The 24020-nt window shown below is 43.0% G+C and overlaps 1 protein-coding gene across 2 annotated transcripts in view; it reads left to right on the top strand.

The window, feature by feature from the left end:
• Positions 1-11328: 11328 nt before the first annotated feature.
• LOC115134433 (protein Wnt-7b-like) overlaps positions 11329-24020 on the top strand; it is a 33503-nt gene continuing 20811 nt past the window's right edge. The window contains exons 1-2 of one of the 2 annotated variants that reach the window (XM_029668390.2): positions 11329-11971; positions 19334-19560. In XM_029668390.2, coding sequence (XP_029524250.1) covers positions 11898-11971; positions 19334-19560 — 301 coding nt within the window. In that variant the 5' untranslated portion in view covers positions 11329-11897. Of the gene's footprint in view, positions 11972-14012; positions 14403-19333; positions 19561-24020 lie in introns of those variants that run through there. The other variant, XM_029668389.2, reaches the window with a different exon arrangement.

The following is a 24020-nucleotide window of genomic DNA, read 5'->3' on the forward strand; positions in this document are numbered from 1 at the left end:
TTGCATTTCCAGAGCTCTAGTTGGGACGCAAGCGTCCCGAGTAGAAGCAACAGGTTAACTGACTGTTCCTAGGCCATCATTGAAACTTAGAATTTGTTCTTAACTAACTTGCCTAGTAAAATTTTAAAAAATTGACCAATGGGTAAAATAATATGTTAATTGTGTAGATAAACCTCTACGAAAGCCAATGGTCCAAACCTTACGTCTCTATCATAATTTGTTCAAAATGTATTGGAGTATTACCCTTGTAGGACTGCCAGAATTAAGGTAACTAAATCAATGGAGGCCAGAGAAAAAAAGTGGTCAAAAATTAAGAAAATTGCATAGCGTCAGCTGGGCTGAAACGTCTTAGGGATTGTCGTCTCGTCAACGGGAAAAGTTGTAAATCATGCAGTGCCGTGTGTCATGATCGCAGATTTTAGAGAAACAACAAATGTCGGTACATATAAGTGTCTTATATCGGCTGAAAGCTTAAATTATTGTTCATATAACTGCACTGTCCAATTTACAATAGCTATTACTGCGGAAAAATGGCATGCTATTGTTTGAGGAGAGATCCTAACAACAAAACACTTTTTTCTCCGCGATAGGTTTGATGAATTCACCTCTGAAGGTGAAATGTGTATTTACATTCTGAAATATTGCTCTGATTTATCATCCAAAGGGTCCCAGAGATAACATGAAGTGTCATTTTGTTAGATAAAGTCCTTTTTCATATCCTAAAAAGGTCCATATAGCATGCATGATCGATTTTGTATTTCCACTTGTTCAATTTGCAAAGAAAGGAATCTGTGAAAATCTAACCATAAACGTTGTTTCAACCAATCAAATCACTTTCCTATTTATTCCTCAGAGATCCTAGACTGTAACCAGACTTCACTATATCATTAGGAGTGTAGTATGTCTTATAGGACACCACATTTTGGTAAGTCAAAGTCCAAGTATACAGATTTGACGATATTCTTGCAAAAAAATACAATATAAATGTAGATGTCTCCGTCATGATTTTCCCAAATGTACCTGGGTGACTTCACACTAAATGTCATGTAGTTTGCTCATACTTCAAGTTATATTTCTGAAACTTTGCAAATATACTGCTGCCATTTTGTGGACACCATCGGAATTACAACCAGAGTGATGGCTAGATTTGGGACCTTTCTGTTGCATTTCAAATATGGTGGTAAAAATATTGTATTTTCTTCTACCAGATCTATTGTGTTATATTCTCCTACATTCAACTCACATTTCCACTAACTTCAAAGTGTTTCCGTTCAAATGGTACCAAGAATATGCATATCCTTGCTTCAGGGCCTGAGCTACAGTCAGTTAGATTTGGGTATGTCATTTTTGTCAAAAATTGAAAAAATCCATACTGGCTATAGGCTACAGACTACAGCCTACAGGCTCACGTTCGCGTTGAACTCGCAATCTTTCTTATCAAAACCGCAGGACATAAAACAATAAAGAGGTAAAATGGATTCTGAGACATGACATAGTTTACTATATGCTTGTCACGCCCTGACCTTCTTTAGAGAGCCTTTAAATTCTCTATTTGGTAGGTCAGGCTGTGACTGGGGTGGGAAATCTATGTTTATATTTCTTTGTTGGCCGAGTATGGTTCCCAATCAGAGGCAGCTGTCTATCGTTGTCTCTGATTGGGGATCATACTTAGGCAGCCCTTTTTTCCCACCTTCTGTTGTGGGATCTTGTCTTTGGTTGTTGCATGTGTTTGCACTCCTAGCTTTACTTTCGTTGAGTTGTTTATTGTTTTTGGTGGAACATTTATAATTAAAAGGAAAATGCAGGCCTACCACGCTAAACCTTGGTCTTCATTTAACGACGAGCGTTACAATGCTTTTCATATTAATTCTAAATTCCTGTTCTTTTTCAAAGATTTAGAACAAAAAAGAAGCGTATCTCTGTAAAGAATGTACGGAGCACTGATTGCATACCAAGCTTTTAAGTCTTTTACATTTCATTCAGCTTCCGTCATGCTATTTTTGGTCACAACTTGCAGACTTGTTTACGTGTTGATGTGCGTTTTGTTGCCAACCTTACTTTGCTACCTGACAACTTTACGGTTTTTACTTTTTAATTACCATTTATATTTTTGTTTTTTCTCCTCCTCACGCAACTTTTTTTCATTCAACTTTTTCACTCCGGATGCTTTATCTGGACATGGTTCGTCAGGACCTCTAACAACCGAAGCTAAGTAGTAACATTAACATGATGCCTTCTAATTGCAGTCGCTGTACTCATAATATAGAGGAGAATGATCGCCTTACGGCGAGGACAGCTGTGCTACAAGCCCAGCTTCAGACGCGATCGTTAGGCAAGGGTCATTTCAGTGTAGGAAAGGGTGAAACAGCGTCTGTGCCACCAGTAAGTACAGATAGTAAAGTTAGTATAAATCCCCTCGCACGGTCCCCGCAGCCGGACAACTTTCTCACGGTTTCTGTAGGAATGCTCAATGGGTGTCGCTCATTCAGCTGACAGAAACTTTCAACCGGTTTTCCCCACTAAGCAATGAGTCGGAGTCAGAGGCCGAGCCTTCTCTTGTCTCTACTCCTCCCGTTACGGGGTCTGAGACGTCAAAGCTTCCCACCATTAGCTCTGACAAATTGAAAACTCTAGTCATTGGCGACTCCATTACCCGCAGTATTAGCCTTAAAACGAATCATCCAGCGATCATTCACTGTTTCCCAGGGGGCAGGGCTACCGACGTTAAGGCTAATCTGAAAATGGTGCTGGCTAAAGCTAAAACTGGTGAGTGTAGAGAGTATAGAGATATTGTTATCCACGTCGGCACAAACGATGTTAGGATGAAACAGTCAGAGGTCAACAAGCGCAACATAGCTTCAGCGTGTAAATCAACTAGAAAGATGTGTCGGCATCGAGTAACGGTCTCTGGCCCCCTCCCAGTTAGGGGGAGTGATGAGCTCTACAGCAGAGTCTCACAACTCAATCGCTGGTTGAAAACTGTTTTCTGCCCCTCCCAAAAGATAGAATTTGGAGATAATTGGCCCTCTTTCTGGGACTCACCCACAAACAGGACCAAGCCTGACCTGCTGAGGAGTGACGGACTCCATCCTAGCTGGAGGGGTGCTCTCATCTTATCTACCAACATAGACAGGACTCTAACTCCTCTAGCTCCACAATGAAATAGGGTGCAGGCCAGGCAGCAGGCTGTTAGCCAGCCTGCCAGCATAGTGGAGTCTGCCACTAGCACAGTCAGTGTAGTCAGCTCAGCAATCCCCATTGAGACCGTGTCTGTGCCTCGGCCTAGGTTGGGCAAAACTAAACATGGCGGTGTTCGCCTTAGCAATCTCACTAGGATAAAGACCTCCTCCATTCCTGTCATTATTGAAAGACATCGTGATACCTCACATCTCAAAATAGGGCTACTTAATGTTAGATCCCTTACTTCAAAGGCAATTATAGTCAATGAACTAATCACTGATCATAATCTTGATGTGATCGGCCTGACTGAAACATGGCTTAAGCCTGATGAATTTACTGTGTTAAATGAGGCCTCACCTCCTGGCTACACTAGTGACCATATCCCCTGTGCATCCCACAAAGGCAGAGGTGTTGCTAACATTTACGATAGCAAATTTCAATATACAAAATAAAAATGACGTTTTCGTCTTTTGAGTTTCTAGTCATGAAATCTATGCAGCCTACTCAATCACTTTTTATAGCTACTGTTTACAGGCCTCCTGGGCCATATACAGCGTTCCTCAGAAAATATAAAAAACTATCGGCCTATATCGAATCTTCCATTCCTCTCAAAATTTTTAGAAAAGGCTGTTGCGCAACAACTCACTGCCTTCCTGAAGACAAACAATGTATATGAAATAGTTCAGTCTGGTTTTAGACCCCATCATAGCACTGAGACTGCACTTGTGAAGGTGGTAAATTACCTTTTAATGGCATCAGACCGAGGCTTTGCATCTGTCCTCGTGCTCCTAGACCTTAGTGCTGCTTTTGATACCATCGATCACCACATTCTTTTGGAGAGATTGGAAACCCAACACGGACAAGTTCTGACCTGGTTTAGATCTTATCTGTCGGAAAGATATCAGTTTGTCTCTATAAATGGTTTGTCCTCTGACAAATCAACTGTAAATTTCGGTGTTCCTCAAGGTTCCGTTTTAGGACCACTATTGTTTTCACTATATATTTTACCTCTTGGGAATGTCATTCGAAAACATAATGTTAACTTTCACTGCTATGCGGATGACACACAGCTGTACATTTCAATGAAACATGGTGAAGCCCCAAAATTGCCCTCACTAGAAACCTGTGTGAAGGACCTCGGCGTTACTCTGGACCCTGATCTCTCTTTTGACGAACATATCAAGACTGTTTCAAGGACAGCTTTTTTCCATCTACGTAACATTGTAAAAATCAGAAACTTTCTGTCCAAAAATTATGCAGAAAAATTCATCCATGCTTCTTTTACTTCTAGGTTAGACTACTGCAATGCTCTACTTTCCGGCTACCTGGATAAAGCACTAAATAAACTTCAGTTAGTGCTAAATACGGCTGCTAGAATCCTGACTAGAACCAAAAAAAATTGATCATATTATTCCAGTGCTAGCCTCCCTACACCCATGTGAGAGATGCAGACTCGGTCTCACCCTTTACGTCTTTACTGAAGACTCATCTCTTCAGTGGGTCATATGATTGAGTGTAGTCTGGCCCAGGAGTGTGAAGGTGAACGGAAAGGCTCTGGAGCAACGAACTGCCCTTGCTGTCTCTGCCTGGCCGGTTCCCCTCTTTCCACTGGGATTCTCTGCCTCTAACCCTATTACAGGGGCTGAGTCACTGGCTTACCGGGGCTCTTTCATGCCGTCCCTAGGAGGGGTGCGTCACTTGAGTGGGTTGAGTCACTGATGTGATCTTCCTGTCTGGGTTGCCACAGTGTCTCCTGACCCCTCCTGTCTCAGCCTCCAGTATTTATGCAGCAGTAGTTTATGTTTCGGGGGGCTAGGGTCAGTTTGTTATATCTGGAGTACTTCTCCTGTCTTATCCGGTGTCCTGTGTGAATTTAAGTATGCTCTCTCTAATTCTCTCTTTCTCTCTTTATTTCTCTCTCTCTCTCTCTCTCTCTCTCTCTCTCTCTCTCTCTCTCTCTCTCTCTCTCTCTCTCTCTCTCTCTCTCTCTCTCTCTCTCGAGGGACCTGAGCACTAGGACCATGCCTCAAGATTACCTGGCATGATGACTCCTTGCTGTCCCCAGTCCACCTTGCTGTGCTGCTGCTCCAGTTTCAACTGTTCTGCCTGTGATTATTATTATTTGACCATGCTGGTCATTTATGAACATTTGAACATCTTGGCCATGTTCTGTTATAATCTCCACCCCTCATAGCCTGGTTCCTCTCTAGGTTTCTTCCTAGGTTTTGGCCTTTCTAGGGAGTTTTTCCTAGTCACCGTACACCTGCATTGCTTGCTGTTTGAGGTTTTAGGCTGGGTTTCTGTACAGCACTTTGAGATATCAGCTGATGTACGACGGGCTATATAAATCAATTTGATTTGATTTTATTTGAATTTGGCTTTTTGCGACCCACAGACTACAAAATGTTAAAAAAATATATATACAGTACCAGTCAAAAGTTTGGACACACCTACTCATTCAAGGGTTTTCATCCGTTTTACAATTTTCTACATTGTAGAATAATAGTGAAGACATCAAAACTATGAAATAACACATATGGAATAATTTAGGAAGCAAGAAAGTGTTAAACAAATCAACATCTATTTTATATTTGAGATTCTTCAAAGTAGCCACCGATTGCCTTGATGACAGCTTTGCACACTCTTGGCATTCTCTCAACCAGCTTCAACTTAAATGCTTTTCCAACAATCTTGAAAGAGTTGTGATGAGCACTTTTTGGCTGCTTTTCCTTCGCTCTCCGGTCCGACTCATCCCAAACCTTCTCAATTGGGTGGAGGTCGGGTTTTGTGGAGGCCAGGTCATCTGATGCAGCACTCCATCACTCCCCTTCTTGGTAAAATAGCCCTTGCACAGCTTGGAGGTGTGTTGGGTCATTGTACTGTTGATCAACAAATGATAGTCCCACTAAGTGAAAACCAGATGGGATGGTGTAGCACTGCAGAATGCTGTGTTAGCCATGCTGGTTAAATGTGCATTGAATTCTAAATAAATTGCAGACAGTGTCACCAGCAAATGACCCCCACACCATCACACCTCCTCCTCCATGCTTCACGGTGGGAGCCACACATGGAGCGATCATCCGTTCAACTACTCTGCATCTCACAAAGACATGGCTGTTGGAACCAAAAATATCAAAACTTGGTCTCATCAAACCAAAGGACAGATTTCCACTGGTCTGATGTCCATTGCTTGTGTTTCTTGGCCCAAGCAAGTCTCTTCTTATTATTGTTGTCCTTTAGTCGTGGTTTCCTTGCAGCAATTCGACCATGAAGGCCTGATTCACGCAGACTTCTCTGAACAGTTGATGTTGAGATGTGTCTGTTACCTGAACTCTGTGAGGTGCAATCTGAGGTGCAGTTAATTGCCGATTTCTGAGGCTGGAAACTCTGATGAACTTATCCTCTGCAGCAGAGGTCACTCTGGATCTTCCTTTGCAGGTGGCGGCCCTCATGAGAGCCAGTTCCATCCTAGTACTTGATGGCTTTTGCGACTGCACAAACTATCCAAGTTCTTGAAATGTTCCGTATTGACTGACCTTCACATCTTAAAATAGTTATCTTTGCTTATTTGAGCTGTTTTTGCCATAAAGTGGACTTGGTCTTTACCAAATATGTCTATCTTCTGTATACCACCCCTTCCTTGTCAACTGATTGGTTCAAACGCATTAAGAAGGAACTGTATATTATGAGACACCTGCACCGCTATGTCAACAGAGCGTGGTGCTTATTATCGGATGTATTAGGATATGTTCATGACAGGGGCGCAACTTTGGTTTTCAAAGTGGTGGGGACATTATATATATATTTTTATCCAGTCAGATAAATACTCCAAACAGCCTACCCTACCGCTCGGAGGCATCTGCATGGTCCTAAAGCACACCATTGCCGCATTTTTTTATCACATTCCGATGATAAAACTGGGGAAGACAAAAATGCAATGTCCCCCCCCGTCCCCAGTGAAAGTTCCACCCCTGGTTAATGATATGTTAGACATAGACCCCACTGAATGAAGTGAAATGTCATAACCAAAGCGCTCTTGGCAGAGTGGGTGGACACCAGTGGAGACTGCTGAGGGGAGGATGGCTCATAATAATGGCTGGAATGGAGTCAATGGAATGGTATCAACCACATGGATACCACGTGTTTGATGCATTTGAAAGAATTCCTTTGACTCCATTCCAGCCATTACTGTGAACCGTCCTCCCTTCATCAGCCTCCACTGGTGGACATCCTATATAGAGTCACCACTCTACATACGAGGCCTTCAGTTAAATATTGGGACCATTCTGTTATACTGAGTTGAGAAATCTCTGGTCACTCACCTCAGAAGAGAAACTCTTGATGTGACCTGACCAGGAAGAACAAGCGTTGTCTCCTAATCAGGTCATTTGTTCTCAAAACACTTCTGAGCCTACTCAACACACAGCGCACCATGACCAGGACAGAGTAGTAGTAACCCATCCTAATATCATCTCAGACAGAGAGAGCTCCTCTCCAGCTTGAAACCCAACGCTTTTTTCCCTCTAAGCCACCAGACCATTTCTTGTGAATGTGCTCTTGAAAAAAGGGCTTTGGCTTTGAGTCCCAGACTGTCAGTTCTGGGTAAATCGATCCGGGTCTCTCTGCACTGTCTCTGAGATCGGCTGATCAGAAAAACACACTTGAAAGGTTGGCAAGGGGCTCCGGTGAGAAGTGAGCCATATTTAAAATAGCAACATCGCAGATTAGCGTTTGAAGGTTTAACATGAGCAAAAACACCACTGACTTCAGATTTTTTTTTATTAATCTTTATCCAAGCGCTCGATGTGGCATTCGGCTCTGGCAAGCCACGGTGAACCTCAGAAAACCTGCTTTCCATCGAGAGGGCATGATTGAGCATTTCAGCTTGCACTAATCAGCCAGTGGAGCTAGCCGGGCCGCATGTGGACACAGTCTGGCATATCTACACACGCCCAGTCAGGCCCCTTCCTCTCAGGACCCAAAATATAAGTGGGCATGTTGGGGAATTAATCAAGCCGCACTCCACTCCACACCCCCATACGGGCATCCACAGCTGTGCCCGACCAGAAAAGGAGGAGTTCAATCACATCTGTCTGGTTAGGAGGAGTGGAGGACCTGTTGGGGCAGTTTTTGACATTTGACCTTTGAATTGTGAAAATTCCTCACTGTGTGATGTACGAGGTGATGTTGTCTGCCAAGGTCATCCAGGTCACGCACTCTCTCGCCCATTCTGTCTCTGTCCCTTTCTATCCCTGTCTCCCTCTTTCCCTCTCTCTCCCATTCTGTCTCTGTCCCTTTCTATCCCTGTCTCCCTCTTTCCCTCTCTCTCCCATTCTGTCTATGTCCCTTTCTATCCCTGTCTCCCTCTTTCCCTCTCTCTCCCATTCTGTCTCTGTCCCTTTCTATCCCTGTCTCCCTCTTTCCCTCTCTCGCCCATTCTGTCTCTGTCCCTTTCTATCCCTGTCTCCCTCTTTCCCTCTCTCTCCCATTCTGTCTCTGCCCCTTTCTATCCCTGTCTCCTTCTTTCCCTCTCTCTCCCATTCTGTCTCTGTCCCTTTCTATCCCTGTCTCCCTCTTTCCCCCTCTCTCCCATTCTGTCTCTGTCCCTTTCTATCCCTGTTTCCCTCTTACCCTCTCTCTCCTCTCTCTCTGATGTGATCCATGTCCTGGTCTCAGTCTCTTCTCTCTCAGGGATAGGAAGCCCCCTTTTCATCCAGACCTTCTCCGTGCCAAACGAAATCTTCCCTGGGCTAATTGAGGGAAGTGTTAAAATCTGGAGGCAGACAGAGTGTGGAGCTGATGGAGCCCGGGCCATCAGGGAGCAGCATAATAGCCGGTTGGTTCCCCCTCCTGCCTGTGTCTGCCTGGGGCCTTGTGTAGATGTGGCGGACCCAGCCCCAGACGCCGCTCCATGGTTTGGCATGTGCTGCATTCATCAGTTTCAGTGCATTGCTGCAGCCGCTTTCCAGCTGACAGGGCTCCCACACAAACATATGGATGCCTGGTGGGTTTTCTTATTTAGTTGTCGGTCAAGAGTACTTAATAATATTCAAGAAGACAGTACGACATATCATCTGACATCTGCCAAAATACAGACCAATATTTTTTTTCACTTTCCTTCTACCCTCCTGCAGTTTTAAAAGATCGTAAATTTAAAGAAGCAGATACAATTGTGCAATCTTCAAACTTGTTTTGCTTCACATTGCAAAGCAATGCTGGATAGAGGAGAAAACTGTAGAGATAGCAGAACCTTTCACGGGACAGCCTTTGGAATTTAGTAACGCAATATAAATGGGCCAAAACGGTCCATACAATTTAGTGTATTATATGTGCAACACAATGTTTGTGATTGGGTCAAATAGTGACTCTATCTACAAGTAAGAGGAAGTGGTCAAAAAGAATCATCAAAACCAAATAGGTCTAGGAGTTTTCCTGATTACGTAGTTGGGACCCAAGGTTTTGTGGTCAGGAAAAACTCCTGGCCCTACATATGATATGCACTGTAAATATGTAACTAACATCAATATCTAAATGTTCTTGACTGTCTGCAACTGTCATGACTGTCTTAATTAACTTTCACATGAACTACAGTCACACGAATATCACCACAGTTTCCCCTTTAAACCACTGGGTGCGTTGTGTTATGTGGCATATGACGTGGCTAGATTGATGAGTCCTCCCTGTCCCAAATGCTCTGTGTCTGTCTGTCTGTCTGTCTGTCTGTCTGTCTGTGTGTGTGTGTGTGTGTGTGTGTGTGTGTGTGTGTGTGTGTGTGCGTGCGTGCGTGCGTGCGTGCGTGCGCGTGTGACATGTCTGCAATGACAGTCGCGGGTGACAAATTGTGTCCCTGCTGGTCTTTGATGATCGGGGCTTAATAAAAATCGCTCCTTTGAACATTTTAATTAAACTAAACAGGACCATCCCCACCCAGCCTTTACCAAGAGTTACATTTGAAGAGAGAGAAATAAGTCCATCTTTTACAGGAATACATCAAATACGTGTCTTTTTTATGTCACCCTGGGTCTTTATGTTGACATTCATTATTTCAGAAATCCATCTGGAATTTGGATGGGCATGTTTTGAAGAAAATGGCCTGGAAACCACAAAGCAGGGATGTCTTGAAACAAAGGTTTCTGTGGTTTGTCTGTCTCTTGTGGTCAACAACAACTCTCAGAACCAAAGAGAAGGGTCTGATGTCTGTCATTTTAGTTTATGCTGTAATTATTATTCCAGTTTAGACATTTTCATTGCTTATAGTTTTGTTCTAATATGGTATATGACTTACGGTTTATGTGTTGTTTTAACAAAGTGCGTTATATAATCAAAAATCATATATAGAATCTTGAAAAAGGAATTACATTTATTTGCAAGACCATTCAAATGCAGCAATAAAACACAGAAATTAACAGGACCATATTTAAATACATTTGCATATAGCATATTTATGGTGATTTACACTTTCTAAAGATCACTCAAGTGCACATCATGTTAAAATATAAGTGCAGGAACTTAGCCAAACTGCATACAAAAGCTCACTCACTCACATCATACAGGCCTCTATAGTCACACAGAAGACACCTCCCCCTACCAGTTCGACAGCAGTTGTCTACTGTAACCACCAGGGGGAGTATTGTACACCAAAAGGGCACCACAGGGCACAGACACTCAAGAAGCATCAAGATTGTGCGCATCCTGAAATGATGTTCCGTCCCCCTGTGCAAAGTCAACTGGCTATTTTTACATGTTGTTTTAAAACGCATTTGTCATAGTAGGCGATTCTGTCGCCTATTTGTTGAAAATGAGCCCCGTGATTTGATGTAATAAATAATAAGAAATGCATTTCCTTAATGATCTTTAAATATTGTCTATAGATTCATTCATAACAGGTGGCAAACAAGTATAATTTATGATCGGTTAAGCTATACATATGAAATGCCACAGAATACTCTAGAATTCTACTCAAGGTTCATATTGTAAACTGGTGCGTGGACTAGTCGCTAGAATTACTTGTCTACTTGATGAGAGTAGTCTAGTATCTCTTGTTGTGCAATACCCAAGGTTGCAACCTCAAATAGCCTATATAAGGAAGTTTCGGTGAGTTTCGCTGTATGTTACTGTAGCTGTACAACAACTGCACGTGTTCAGCTCAACCCAGAAGCCCGTCCCAATCCTTGCATATCCATACCAGCTCAAAGGAGGAGGCGTGGATAGGGCTTTTGTTACCTGCATTAGAATACCTGCAGCTACATGGAAAGAATTTAAGATGTCGTCAAAGGAGAGGAACTGCAACCGATGTGTTACGGCCTCAATACAGACGAGGGGAGGAAAAGGAGGACATTGCACCGGGTGTAAATGTACCTGGCGCACGCAAGAACAAATGAGAATACATAACTTGTCCTACTTTGATACAAAGGACGAAATATAAGAATGGTTCACCCGAGAACTCATCTTACTCCTCGACCCATCGCTCTCTCATAAGTGTTTTGTTGTCGAACTCTTTAACAACCACGTTTTGGATCACCATCACTCTCTGTCTCACCTGTTACCCGTTGACTATGGATTTGAAACGGATAAAGATTTCAAAGGAGTTTAGATTTGATATTTTGGAAAAGAGAAGTTATATCTGCATCTGGAAAGGTTAGGATACTGTAGTGTTGCCAATGTGAACGCAAGAATGACCACTTCATTCTAGTGAATGGCCCGTCCCAGAAGCGGTAATGATCATGCACAGACCCCTCCGAAGGTGGAATTTGTACTTCTTGTGCTTTGGCATCATCTACTTAAGGCTTGGGTAAGTGTAAATGTAATACTTATATCAACTGCTTATACGTTTATGTTACTTTCTTGTCAGTATTATTATTGTTGTTTTAAATATAACCTCATGGGTATTATGAATGCCCAGCCACATGTATATTCTGAATGCCCATATAAATGCAGTGTTCTTCTGCGGGCGGCAGACGGAACTGCCCTTTTGACCTCACTAACTTTTACAAACAATTTCTGACTTTTACAAACAATCTCAAAAACTCAGTGTGATGGCAGCCAAATCCATCCATGTCAGTGTTTAAATGAACCTGACACCCATAGCCATCAAGGGACAACGGCTGGATGTGCGTAAAAGCTGTGCCCATGTTGTTGTTGTTGTTGTTGCGCTTGACCAAATATTAGATGAATTCATATTCAGTCTCGGTTGTGGTTCATCTGATCAGAGTCTTGTTGGTTTTTGTCGCTCTATAGATCGTTTGACCCCCTCAGCCGGGCTCGTGCTCACTGCGGCATACCTTCATTAATAGAGGCAGCCTGGCTGAGTTGTATTTCCACATTCCACAGCCCAGATGGAGTTTTTACTTGTTTTGCAATAGCTCATCTTGATGTATAAAAAAAAACAGAGGAATTATATATGCTGTGTGTGTGCAAAAAGAAAAATCGGGTATTGTTGTTGCATATATAGAAATTATATTACACAAACGGTTAGGATCATTTTGTTTACCTGACTCTGTTGTAGGTCTGTGTTGTCTGCAAGGTAGCCTAGCCTGATGGTTTGGAGTGAATTGACAAGAGTACAAATATATACGACCAGTAAAAAAAATGTTTTATACACAAAGTATGTAACGTTAGGATATTTTATCAAGAGTCAACCCTTTGACAGCTCAAGGTCCTGTTTTCTTTACCCACACATTTTTCAGGCTAGTGTTCCTCATCATCCATAGCCATTCGTGGTTATCTAAACAAAAACAACAGGTGTCATCTCCCAGCGCGTTCCATTGGTGGGAGCTCACCTTTCCTTCTCCTACACAAGCCTTAAGTGAAATAGGCCTAACGGGTAACCTCCACAGGTATTCATATCTTAACAGTTCAAATAGGGAGAAAAAAAATCACACCAAGTGAAGCGTGACGAGATATCTCAGGGTTTTATCAAGCCAAACCAGTTAGCTCATTCCCGCCGCGTTCTCCCCCCTTCTTTAGCCTGGGAAAATCTTTCATGATACCCTCTTCACACACAATGACTGGAGTCTACAGGTGACGAGTGACATCACTTTGTGCTGACGCATTGATGCAGACAGAGTCTTTCACTCACCGGGTCCAACACCGAGATCGCCCTGTAGATCCTGTGTTAAAACCGCAGGTTGATGTTTATTGTCACGAATCTTGTCCCAGAAGCAAAACTGAGCGATTTCTCCTTATATAGGCCAGCTGGAAAGTCAAAATTGTCGATATTGTAACTTAAATGAACCTTTTGGTCTTAATTTAATGATAGGTTTAGACATTAGATTTAGCAGTGTGGTTAAGGTTAGGGTTAGGTTTAAAAACGGATTGTATGACTTTGTGGCTGTGCCAGCTAGTGACCACCCTGCAGTGCTGCCTCCAGTACAAGATGAAAAACGCGAACCTGCTTTAAAACCTGCAGTAGCCTGCTCATTTATTGACAGGATAAAGTCATTAATAACACAACATACCAGGTGTTCATTTCTGTGTGGTTACGTATTAGGCTATCCACACCGTTTTAATTTTTTAAGCATTGGATAAAATGTGTGCAAGACCAATTGCTTTATGCACATTACGCACATACGTTTTTTTGTTGTTGTTGCCTGATGATGTGTTAGTGTGAAGCAGTAGGCCTGAAGATGAAACAGTCAGTGAGTGCGCCAGTGTTTGTTTACCTTTGGGCCTGATTTGATGAATGAAAGGCAGCCCTGTCCAGGGGAGCAGCGGATCACTGTCACACTATTGTCCCGCTGTGGCGCAGAAGTGGGCGGATAGCAGTGTCTCTCTCTGCCCAATGGCAGCCACGACACTCATGAGTGTGGAGAAAAGCACTTTTCTGCCATCCAAAATCCCTAAAACCATCATCATTCCGTCTCGGGAACCACACTCTGTAACAGCCTCTACCGCTGAGAGATGACAGAGCCAATCTCCGCGCCCGCTGCACACTCACGGCCCTGGGACTGGGAGCTAGGAGCTGCATAGTACCGCCACTCAAGCGAGCACCGCAGACGCATCGCACCAACCCGGGTGTCAGCTCTTTGATTTTGGAGCAAAGGGGAACTAAAACGCGCGACATCAAGGATTTAAAGAGGACTCTACTATCCCACCATTTTTCTCACTCCACTAGAAAGCGGCCATTTGTTCAATGTCATCATGATCATCTTCTCCTCGCGCAGTGTACTACTGTCAGTCTACTATCCACAGATCTTCCTCATACTTACAAGTGGGAGCTACCTGTAAGTTGACTCAATCACCCGAACCCTTAGTTGCCTCACTGGTGTGATTTCGTGTTTGGAGACATACAAAGAATGGATTTCATTTTCGATTATATATACTCTGCTTTAGAATTGGTATTGTTGAATCTTTCTCCGAAATATTACCGCAGGTTGTTGGTTACGGTAGCCCATGTTTATGATGGATGTTTACTTCACAGTGCACATGCTAGTCTAATCCAAACTGTTTTAATATAAAATATAGCCCACAACATGCTTGACTAGAACTAGTCATATAAGACAACTAGGCTTTAGCAAAATGGAGATATTAAACGATTTCGATCATTTATTTGTGTGCACTTGGGTGTGTATTTTACGCACCGACTTTGATGTATTATTTTGTATTTCCCCACATTCGATGATGTTCTAGACGTTACCGTTTAAAATGACTAAAGGATACTCGAAATACATTCATTATCAATGCGTATGCTTCAGGTAGGTAGGGCATCCCTCCGGTCCACGTGGGAAACAACGGATGAAGTCGATGTTAATTACCTGACGTCTTATTTTATAGGCCTGTAGTTCGATGTGACACACTACAGTATTTTTTAAATTTGAAGTTAGGATCCAAATCCTCTTTTACAACATTGTAATGACGGTTGGACACGGTTTCATTTGGCCACAGAGTGGCAGAGATGTTCAAGACAATTGAATGAAGAGTGAACGTTATTTCATTATTTCCCCTTTATGAATAGCTTTTACGCATGCGGCGTACCTGTCACAATTTGTGAATAGGGATTATGCTTTATGCATTACATCACCATAGTATTATGCAGATTTACCAAGTTACAATTTAAAGCCACATCTGGAAAAGTAGCTGTAAAACACCGGTCTATGACACGCACACGATTGACAGTGGTCATAATTGTATCATTGAATTAAAATAAGGAGTTGCTCACGCAGGAGAACGTTTTATTTTTTCCTTAAAAATAATTACCGAACCATACGTTGTATCCATCCCCGTGCTGGAGACCCCAAACTTAATGTTAAAATAGATGTGGTTTATGGTTGCAGTTAAACGTGGCTATGATCTATGTTTCGTAGCCTATTCGTTTGCACATTATAAACTACATATATCATTTTGTTTTCATAATTTAAACATGCTTTATTACATTACAGTACCGCAAATGAAATAGGTTTTTAGGGATGAGGATGATTTTAAAGTGGAATAAGAAACACGGAGGAATGTGATCCCCATCATCCACAGTGTTCCTTCCTCTCTCATTACATGTGCAGCTAAATGCGTGTTAATCTAACAGTGAAATTCGGTTAACTACATGGGTGGCAAATGACTCATCCTCAGACAGAGGTATTAGTCAGAACACGCTGTCATTCCATGAAGAAATATGCAAATGTTAGGTGAATCGTGGCTTTAAAGTTGTGTTTATTGCACCACCTCACCAATTATGATCAGTATAAGGTTTTTAAAATGGGGAACTTTGGAAATACGTTTTCGATTTCCATATGAAACCCTAGTAACATCAAAGTGGAATAAGACATTTCATATGAAAACAAGCTGCACTGTTAATTTGTTTAACTTGCCCACATATTTGCTATAACCTACATATATAACACAAATACATACAAGGGTGTTAGACTGGACAGTCAAGATTTAAAATCTTTTCACTACAGAAAGATTTGTTTTGACTTAAAGTAAATATTATGAATTGATATCATATCTTTAGTTTAGACAAATCTTGTAGATTTGATTCGTTTTCACAATTGCTATTTTGGCAAATTTGCCCAAGAAGCAATTCTGACAAATCTCACCAAATAAATCCACTTGAATTACCTGCATCGTGAGACAATTGTGGCTGAGATATTTCTCAGTGAAACATACCTGTGAGCTTCATTCTGTGTCACATCAAAGGCATTCGTCTGATGGAATAGGTGTGTGTGTGTGTGTGTGTGTGTGTGTGTAGAACCATGCATCCCTCCCCCTTTACAACACCCTGTCATCGAACCCACCACCTTAAAATGTAAGGTTTGGGGGAAGGTTATTTCGCTTTGGTGGCCCGCGTGCACTATAAAATACTGTGGGAATCTCTGGATTTGCTATTGTTAACGTCGCTACATACTATAGCCTATAGCATATGGAGAATAATTGTTTGTAGCTATCATAGATGATATAGCTGTATTATATATATATATATATGTATATAATGTGCATTATACAGCATGGTTACCAATTTACATATTTAGCTTGTTTTCTCCCTTTGTATCTGTCTATTGGAGTACTAGCTGTTCCTGGACTGACACTGTGCACACAGCGTCGCCACTAAGCAAACATAATCGCATTTGTGCACTTTGATGCTGCAGGGATTTAACAGCTTAACTGAGGAATGCTCTGTTTTTGCATTGTCTCATGCTTTTGCCAGCCCATGTTAGACAGTGATGCTGGGAATTGGCAGGTGAAAATGGCCAGGCTATGATGATACAGGAGAGTAGTAGCAACATCATCATGTCCTCATGACCATTTTAGCAGACAGTGAGCTGCACAGTGACTTGTTGCTGACCGAGGAGATACCCGAGAGCCATTACGGTTGTTGCTGTTGTTGTAGGACATTTAGGATCTATGCACATGATGTGATCCAGAGCATCTGTGTACATTCCGAGAGCATCAGTTGCAGTGCACCTGACCTCGTGAATAGTAGCATCACACAGTGTATGAACCACACATTTAAACCACAAGCTCCATGGGGGTTGTTTTGCGATAGAGGAAGGTTGGTGGAGCATGTTGATTGTTTTGTTCGGCAGACATCAAGGAAACAGAAGGTTTAAAGAGTTACGTTTCGAGCTTTGTGCTTCACTAATTCTTTGCTTTATATCTCAATTTCAGGTTTGAACGGATTAAATGGAAAATATACTGTATTTTCAATGACATTTGAGAGCGTTCTAATGGCATTTACCAGACATTTCACCTAATTCTCAATGCCTGGTAATGGTGATTATCTTTGCAAAGGTCAAAGCATTGGTGAGCCTAATTCATCATCTCATTTTGGATATGGAAAGGGGAGAGGTCTATGCTGCGTATGGTGCGGCAGATTGGAAGCAAGAAGGGATGTCTGAACCGTCTCCCTTGTACCATTGAAATGCTTTGCCGTTCCTTTTGAATTCACTGGACTCAAATGTTTGCATTTTTAAGCATCTTCACAACTTTTGCAAGGATGGAAAGAACTGACACTTACTCACATGACATCCATAGTACATTCTCCTCTAGTGCAGATGAAGTAGCAAATAGTGTGAATAAGAAAAAGCTCTGTTTTTGCCAAAGATACATGTTACGTTGCAGTTATAGTTTAATTTGAACATGTCATGTCGTTTTGCCATCAAGGTTAATTTTTTGGTCTGGAGGCAGCTAATGGAGTAAGAGGCATAAGCTTTAACCAGCACGAAAAAGAAAAACGCATAGAAAATGTCTGCACTCACTATTGTAAGTGGCTCTGAATAAGAGTGTCTGCTAAATGACTCAAATGTCAATGTAAGCTGACGCACAACCCAAATTGTTTTAAGGAGGTGTTGACTAACGGAGAGTAAACTATTAAAAGAAAGAAAGACAGAAAGAAAGAAAGACAGCTAATCAACAGAAGAGGAACATGTTAGGTCAACATTCACTCTTTTTGTTCTTCTAGTCATAAGGGCAGTATGGTTTTGTTCCTTAATCCTTTTGAAGGGTAATCCTCAAATGCAGTCGACCTCTTTCTCTCCCTCTCTTCTCTCTCTCCCCCTCTCTTTCCCTCTCCCCTCTCTCCTTCTCTTCCCTCTCTCTCTCTCCCTCTCTTCTCTCCCCCTCTCTCTGACCCCCCCCTTCTCCGCCCTCTCTCTCCCTCTCTGTCATTTTTTGCTGACACACAACTTGCCTGCATCAGCCTGCCCTGCTTGTGGTAAAGCCCTCGGAGGCCCTACGTCATACATCAAAGCTGGCATTCGCCTTTATGCTCTTTTTACTGCTCCTTGTCTACTGACATGTTTGAAAGGCATGTATCTGCAGGGTTTGGATGGCTATAAACACACTGATGGAGAAATAACCCCATTTGTTAAGCCGTCTGTTTTCAGCTACGTGACTCTTCCAAACCCATCCAACATGTGTCACCCCCAAAGTGACGATCAGTAGTAGAAGCTCCATGGTGTCTTGTCATGGGTTAAATGACTGCTTCATCTTTACGCTTGGAGGAACAACACTTCGTCGGGCATTCAGGAGGGCTGGTGTCGGAAATCTTGCGTACTTGCCAGGCATACCGTGGCATTGCTCTGTGTGGATAAATGAACGAAGTCTCGCACGGGAAATATATTTATAGGCGGTGTGTTATGCCGCATGTGAGCTTTGAAATCATACATATCAAATGAAATAAGGATAGCATAGTTGTGTGACGTCTTGGTTGAGAAGTGAACCATGTCCAAATTTCAGAGGCCCAGTTACAAATGGAAGGCACGGTTGTGCCGGCGCGCGGCTTGCCCACGCCCGGAAACAATTCTAACCACGTTACCTAACAATGACCGCAAAACCCCAACTCATTTCTCTACGATCACGAGCCAAACCAACGCGGAGAGGCACATGGTCAGCAAGCAAATAAACACAATGTCACTTTCTGCTTTGGATCTGTTTTACCATACGGTGTAGTTTTATTATTCAGCTTCACATTGGATAATATGGTTTCAGATGCTCTCTTTGTTTCACCTCTGATCCATGAAATTGTAATATTTTTAGCAAGACAGCACTGAGTGCCTAAGAATGCTCATCAAGGCTTTGCTTGAATTGAATCCTGGTCTGGAGCGGCCTAAAGTCGATGTAATGTGACTCAAGTCTATGTGTCCTCCAGTACCGCTAACTGACTATGTTTGTGTGTGTGTGTGTGTGTGTGTGTGTGTGTGTATGTTTACCTCTCCATCCATAGGGCCCTGTCTTCCGTGGTGGCGTTGGGTGCCAACATCATCTGCAACAAGATCCCTGGGCTGGCCCCTCGCCAACGGGCCATCTGCCAGAGCCGCCCGGACGCCATCATCGTGGTGGGGGAGGGCGCTCAGCTGGGCATCAATGAGTGTCAGTACCAGTTTCGCTACGGCCGGTGGAATTGCTCCGCCCTGGGGGAGAGGACTGTCTTCGGACAGGAGCTGCGAGTAGGTTAGTCTGGGCACCTTGGGAGAAGTCGTTGTCTTCTGTACCGTGGACTGACGCTGTAATGTCCACAACTCTGAAAGGCATGTTTGCGGACATAGACCTACTGTAAAGGTGTGGCGCAATACGTTTGCTACATTTGTGGGGAGGCATAAGGCTGACGTTTGAAGAGTTACTTCAAATCTTATTTGCAGGGAGGATTGGATTGCAATGGTAGTCATTGATCATTTGCTTTCGGGCAAAGTATTGAAGCTGTGATGTAAAACAGGTTACATTTTGGATTGAGGATGTCACCATCTCCTCCAAATGGTAGCCTGAGAGGAGAACTCAATCCACTACCAAGCCCCGACCACCCAAGCCTCTTCACAAGCCAAACCCAAGCTGCACACATCACAGAGTCAAACATTAACCAACTGCACACACAAGTCTTTGACTCTCTATTGTATAACAATACACGTTGGCAAACTCAAACTCAAGATGACTTCATATGTTACCGTTACGACAGATTGCAGTCCGATGTGTCCTCATTTCAATTCACACCGTTACATTTCTGCAGCGTGGCTTGATTTCTTTTGATTTGCATTGAACTTCTGGTTAAAAGCTGGCTGCAGCAAAGTTATGGAAAGGTTACCAGAAGCACCAAAGTCTAATGGGGAAAAAGTATGGTTGAAAAATGATATAGCAAATGAGGAGACAACTAATGGTATTATTGTAGAGAACTTTGTTGAACAGAAATAGATGGACACATCTGTTGTTAATCTTAGGAAATTGGTTGTGTCCATTGCTTGGTTCACGTGTGTGTGTGTGTATGTGTGTGTGTGTGTGTGTGTGTGTGTGTGTGTGCGCGCGCGTGTACAGACAGTCAGAACAAGCTACAAGCAGACAAACATTTACGGGGCTTTTGTTTGAAACTGAATTCCGCAGACCTCTTTTTGTATGGCTTTTTTTTTACAGACTTTTATACATTTGTTTCATTTAGAAATGTTTGTCGCTGTTAAAGTGCGGTTCGACTATGCATTTAATCCAATAGCTCTGTTAACAATCACTGCTATTTAGGAGCGGCTGACTTCGCTCCAACCCCTCTAAAAGCGTTTCTCTTTGTTGTAAATCTGGCACTTTTGTAATGGATCTCGTCTCATTTTCTTCTGCGTTCAGCATCTCTTATGCACTCCTTTTTTTCACATTTTCTTTTTTGCTTAGTTTCAGGGAGACTTGAACTGAACAGTACCACATGTCACGCCTTGCTTTATCACTGAGAAATCGATCAGGTCACTGATACTGCATGTGAACTACGCTTATGTTTTTAGAACATTTGTATGAACTATTCAAACTACTTGACTCATGAACCAGCCACATCTCTGGTCAAAGCCTTTAGTTAGTCGTGCGATTTAACTTTAGGCGGATGTTTTCCTCCATCCTACACCCCCGGAGAGAGAGAGAGGGAACCTCTTCTCTAGAGGAGGCAGAGATGAGGCATATTTATTTTTTCTCTCGTACTGTGCTACCATACTTTCCTCCATGATACTCACTGACAGCGAAGCCAGGGATGTTTCACTACACTCTCTCAGAGCTACAGCCAGACAGTGGGTACTGGTACTGTAGAGATTGACTCATACTGGTTAGTGATTGGCTGCTGCCATGGCCAATTACCCGTGAGCTCAACCACTCCAGTACTGTAGGCAGAAAGGTCAGTGGATGGATGTGACCATTTATTGAGTATTTATCTCAGGGCTTTATTGTCAATACACCATAGATTGTTTTTGATACTAATTTGATTTGTGCATGATGAGAGTAGCCGTGTTCTTTAAATATGTTGTATGCATGACAGTGTGACATATGAAGTGATGGAATTTACACCTCCTCAATAGACAAATGTTACAGTCCGTCTCCTCCCGAATCTGCAAAATCCCACATGATCATAATCAACTGCAAGGAGAAAAATGCATATTCCACTCCCACTGAAGTTTTTCATTCAAATCCCCCAAATTATGAACACTAAACCTTTCCTATTCTCAGTGATCCAGTCTTAGTTTTGGATCGGGGGAGATGCCGTTGTTTTCTGAAGAGTTAAAGATCAGGGAACCACAAGCCTAATGCTTTCTCTCTGCGCTGCTTGCACTTGGATGGAGTCGGTCAGTTTGGCCGGGTTCCGTGGTATTACATTCGGTTTCCAAGAAAGTACACATTAATAGCTGGGTTATTGAGTAGGACAGAACCCCAAATATCTTGATTCAAGGAAAGATTCTGTTTAAAAAAAGGCCATTCATTTGATATTTATTTATGTGTTATTATACTGTAAATATAGATATATCCTGCATATATATATATATATATATCCTTTATCTGCCGATGCTACCGCAGCCTTCCTTGACACTGGCATCTCTGTTAGTTCGATGGGACTTTAAAGGATGGATGGAAACATGGATGGAACCATACTCATTACGGTCACGTCCTTCAACAGTTCCTCTGTTGTGCAAAGAGTCGTTGGCTCTCCTGTTATGCTCTAACTGACACATTGGAGAACAAGGCCATAAACACTGGATGCTGGGTATTAAAATATGTTTGTGTTTCCTCCTCTGGACACAGAAGCTATAGTAATCTCACTCACTCACGTTGTCATGTGCCTTAGCAGAATGATATTGGCACTGCTCTGTACCTTGAGCCCATAAAATGTGGAGTGAATTATCCCGTGCTAACAGAAGTGGGTGTTATTGAGTGGTATATTACCCTCTATTAACAGTAAATAATACAACTGAAGTCAGATCCATCATCAAGGCAGGGAGGGGCTATGGATAGGCAAAGCAGATTGTTGCACTAGGGCTGGTCGGAGACGTGGAAAAGGCCAGGATAAATGGCAAGAGAGTGATACTCAGAAGTAAGGTTTTAATACAGCGCTGAATAAAAGTGATGTATGGTGGGGTTGACTACAACCATAATTCCAACCTTAGTTTCTCTTCTCATAACCTGTGGGAAGTCAACACCTTATCAGTTTTAACACTGCTGTCTACTTTGGCCTGTTGCTTCCTGGTCATTTAGGATGAAAAATGCCATCTTCAATTGGAAATAGTTGATGTGATATACGGTAGATTGTGGAGAGCATCTACACCAGAGATATCCTGAGCCCCCGAGCCTGAGCACCTTCAGCTTTAACAGCTTTCACAGCCTGAACAGAAGAGCAGAGCACTTGAGGTTAGCGATTATAGTATGAAAATAGACACCTTTCAACGGCTACACTCAGCATCAAAGGCAGACGTAGGCCCCGTCGTATAACTGCCCTGCTCTGGTTACTTTCTGTTTAACTTTCCAACCAGTTTGTCACCATAGTGATTCATGCTTTTCATCTCAAAGAGGTTCTTGTTGTGCTCAGCGGTGAGATATTGCAAAAGTTCAATTACTCTGGCCCCTGGCTCATTGCACAAGAATGGAGAATGGATGCAGGACAGGGGCAGGTGACCCTCTCAGTGCACGACATAGGAATGCTGCTTTAATTTCATACCAACACTAAAAGCCCGGGCTGGGCTGGGGAATCCACTTGTTAGAATCTATTAGAGACTGGAGAACTCAATCTACATCCTACATTTAATGACAAAGCAATGCAGTAGTAGTCCCTTCGTTTTTTTTGGACCAGATTGCTTTTCACACAAAAACATCTCTTCAATCATCAGAGAGGAGAAGCTGTCAGACTAGCAGGCCGTTCTGCTCTATGGGCCACATTGCATTGCCTCCTGCTCTCGCTGCACCTTTTCTTAGAAGCAGCAGCCTGAAGGCAGCCGACAGACAGACAGGCAGGCAGTGAGTTGAGTTATAGCGCTGAGCCTGACTCCATGAGTACAACTCTGGAGAGAGGCACTCCAAGGCACGACCAGCTAGGAGGCAAACGGACGGCATGAAAAATGCCTAGCAGCTCCAACCGGCTGGTTAGCAAGCGAACGAGAGGTCTGGGGGCTTTTAAAAGAGGAAAAAACTTAACTGGGGTGGAATGTGAGAGCTGGTGGGGGGTATCAGGGAGGGGATGGGGGTGGTTCCGTCTCTATTTCCCACTCGCCTGGGTGCATACAATACAGTATCGTCTCCACAATGAAGCGCTCTCTCACTCCCCCACATCCCCCAGGGGGGTGGGGTGAGGGTTGTAGAGGGGGAGTGCTACTGCTGCCCAGCGGCCGGGCGGCTGGGGTAGGGCCGAGCCAAACAGACGTCTATACAGATAAAAGATGTGGAAGTCAGCAGGTTCATTGGAAGCCACTTGAGAGGAAAGGGTTAGGACAGGCACATACTTGATCAGGAGCTGAAGATGCAAACTACTACTCCCATAGACAGACCATCTCCCCGGATCAGACATCAGACAGGGAGGGGGAAGGGTCACAGTCAACAGATCGCCTCGCTCCATAAGTCAGACTGATTAGAGTGTTTTTAAAAATCTCTGTTTAGAAGTGGGCTGAACAGAGGAAAGGTGAATAATGTTCAAG

This window comes from Oncorhynchus nerka, linkage group LG9a (genome assembly GCF_034236695.1).
Source record: "Oncorhynchus nerka isolate Pitt River linkage group LG9a, Oner_Uvic_2.0, whole genome shotgun sequence".
Taxonomy (NCBI): domain Eukaryota; kingdom Metazoa; phylum Chordata; class Actinopteri; order Salmoniformes; family Salmonidae; genus Oncorhynchus; species Oncorhynchus nerka.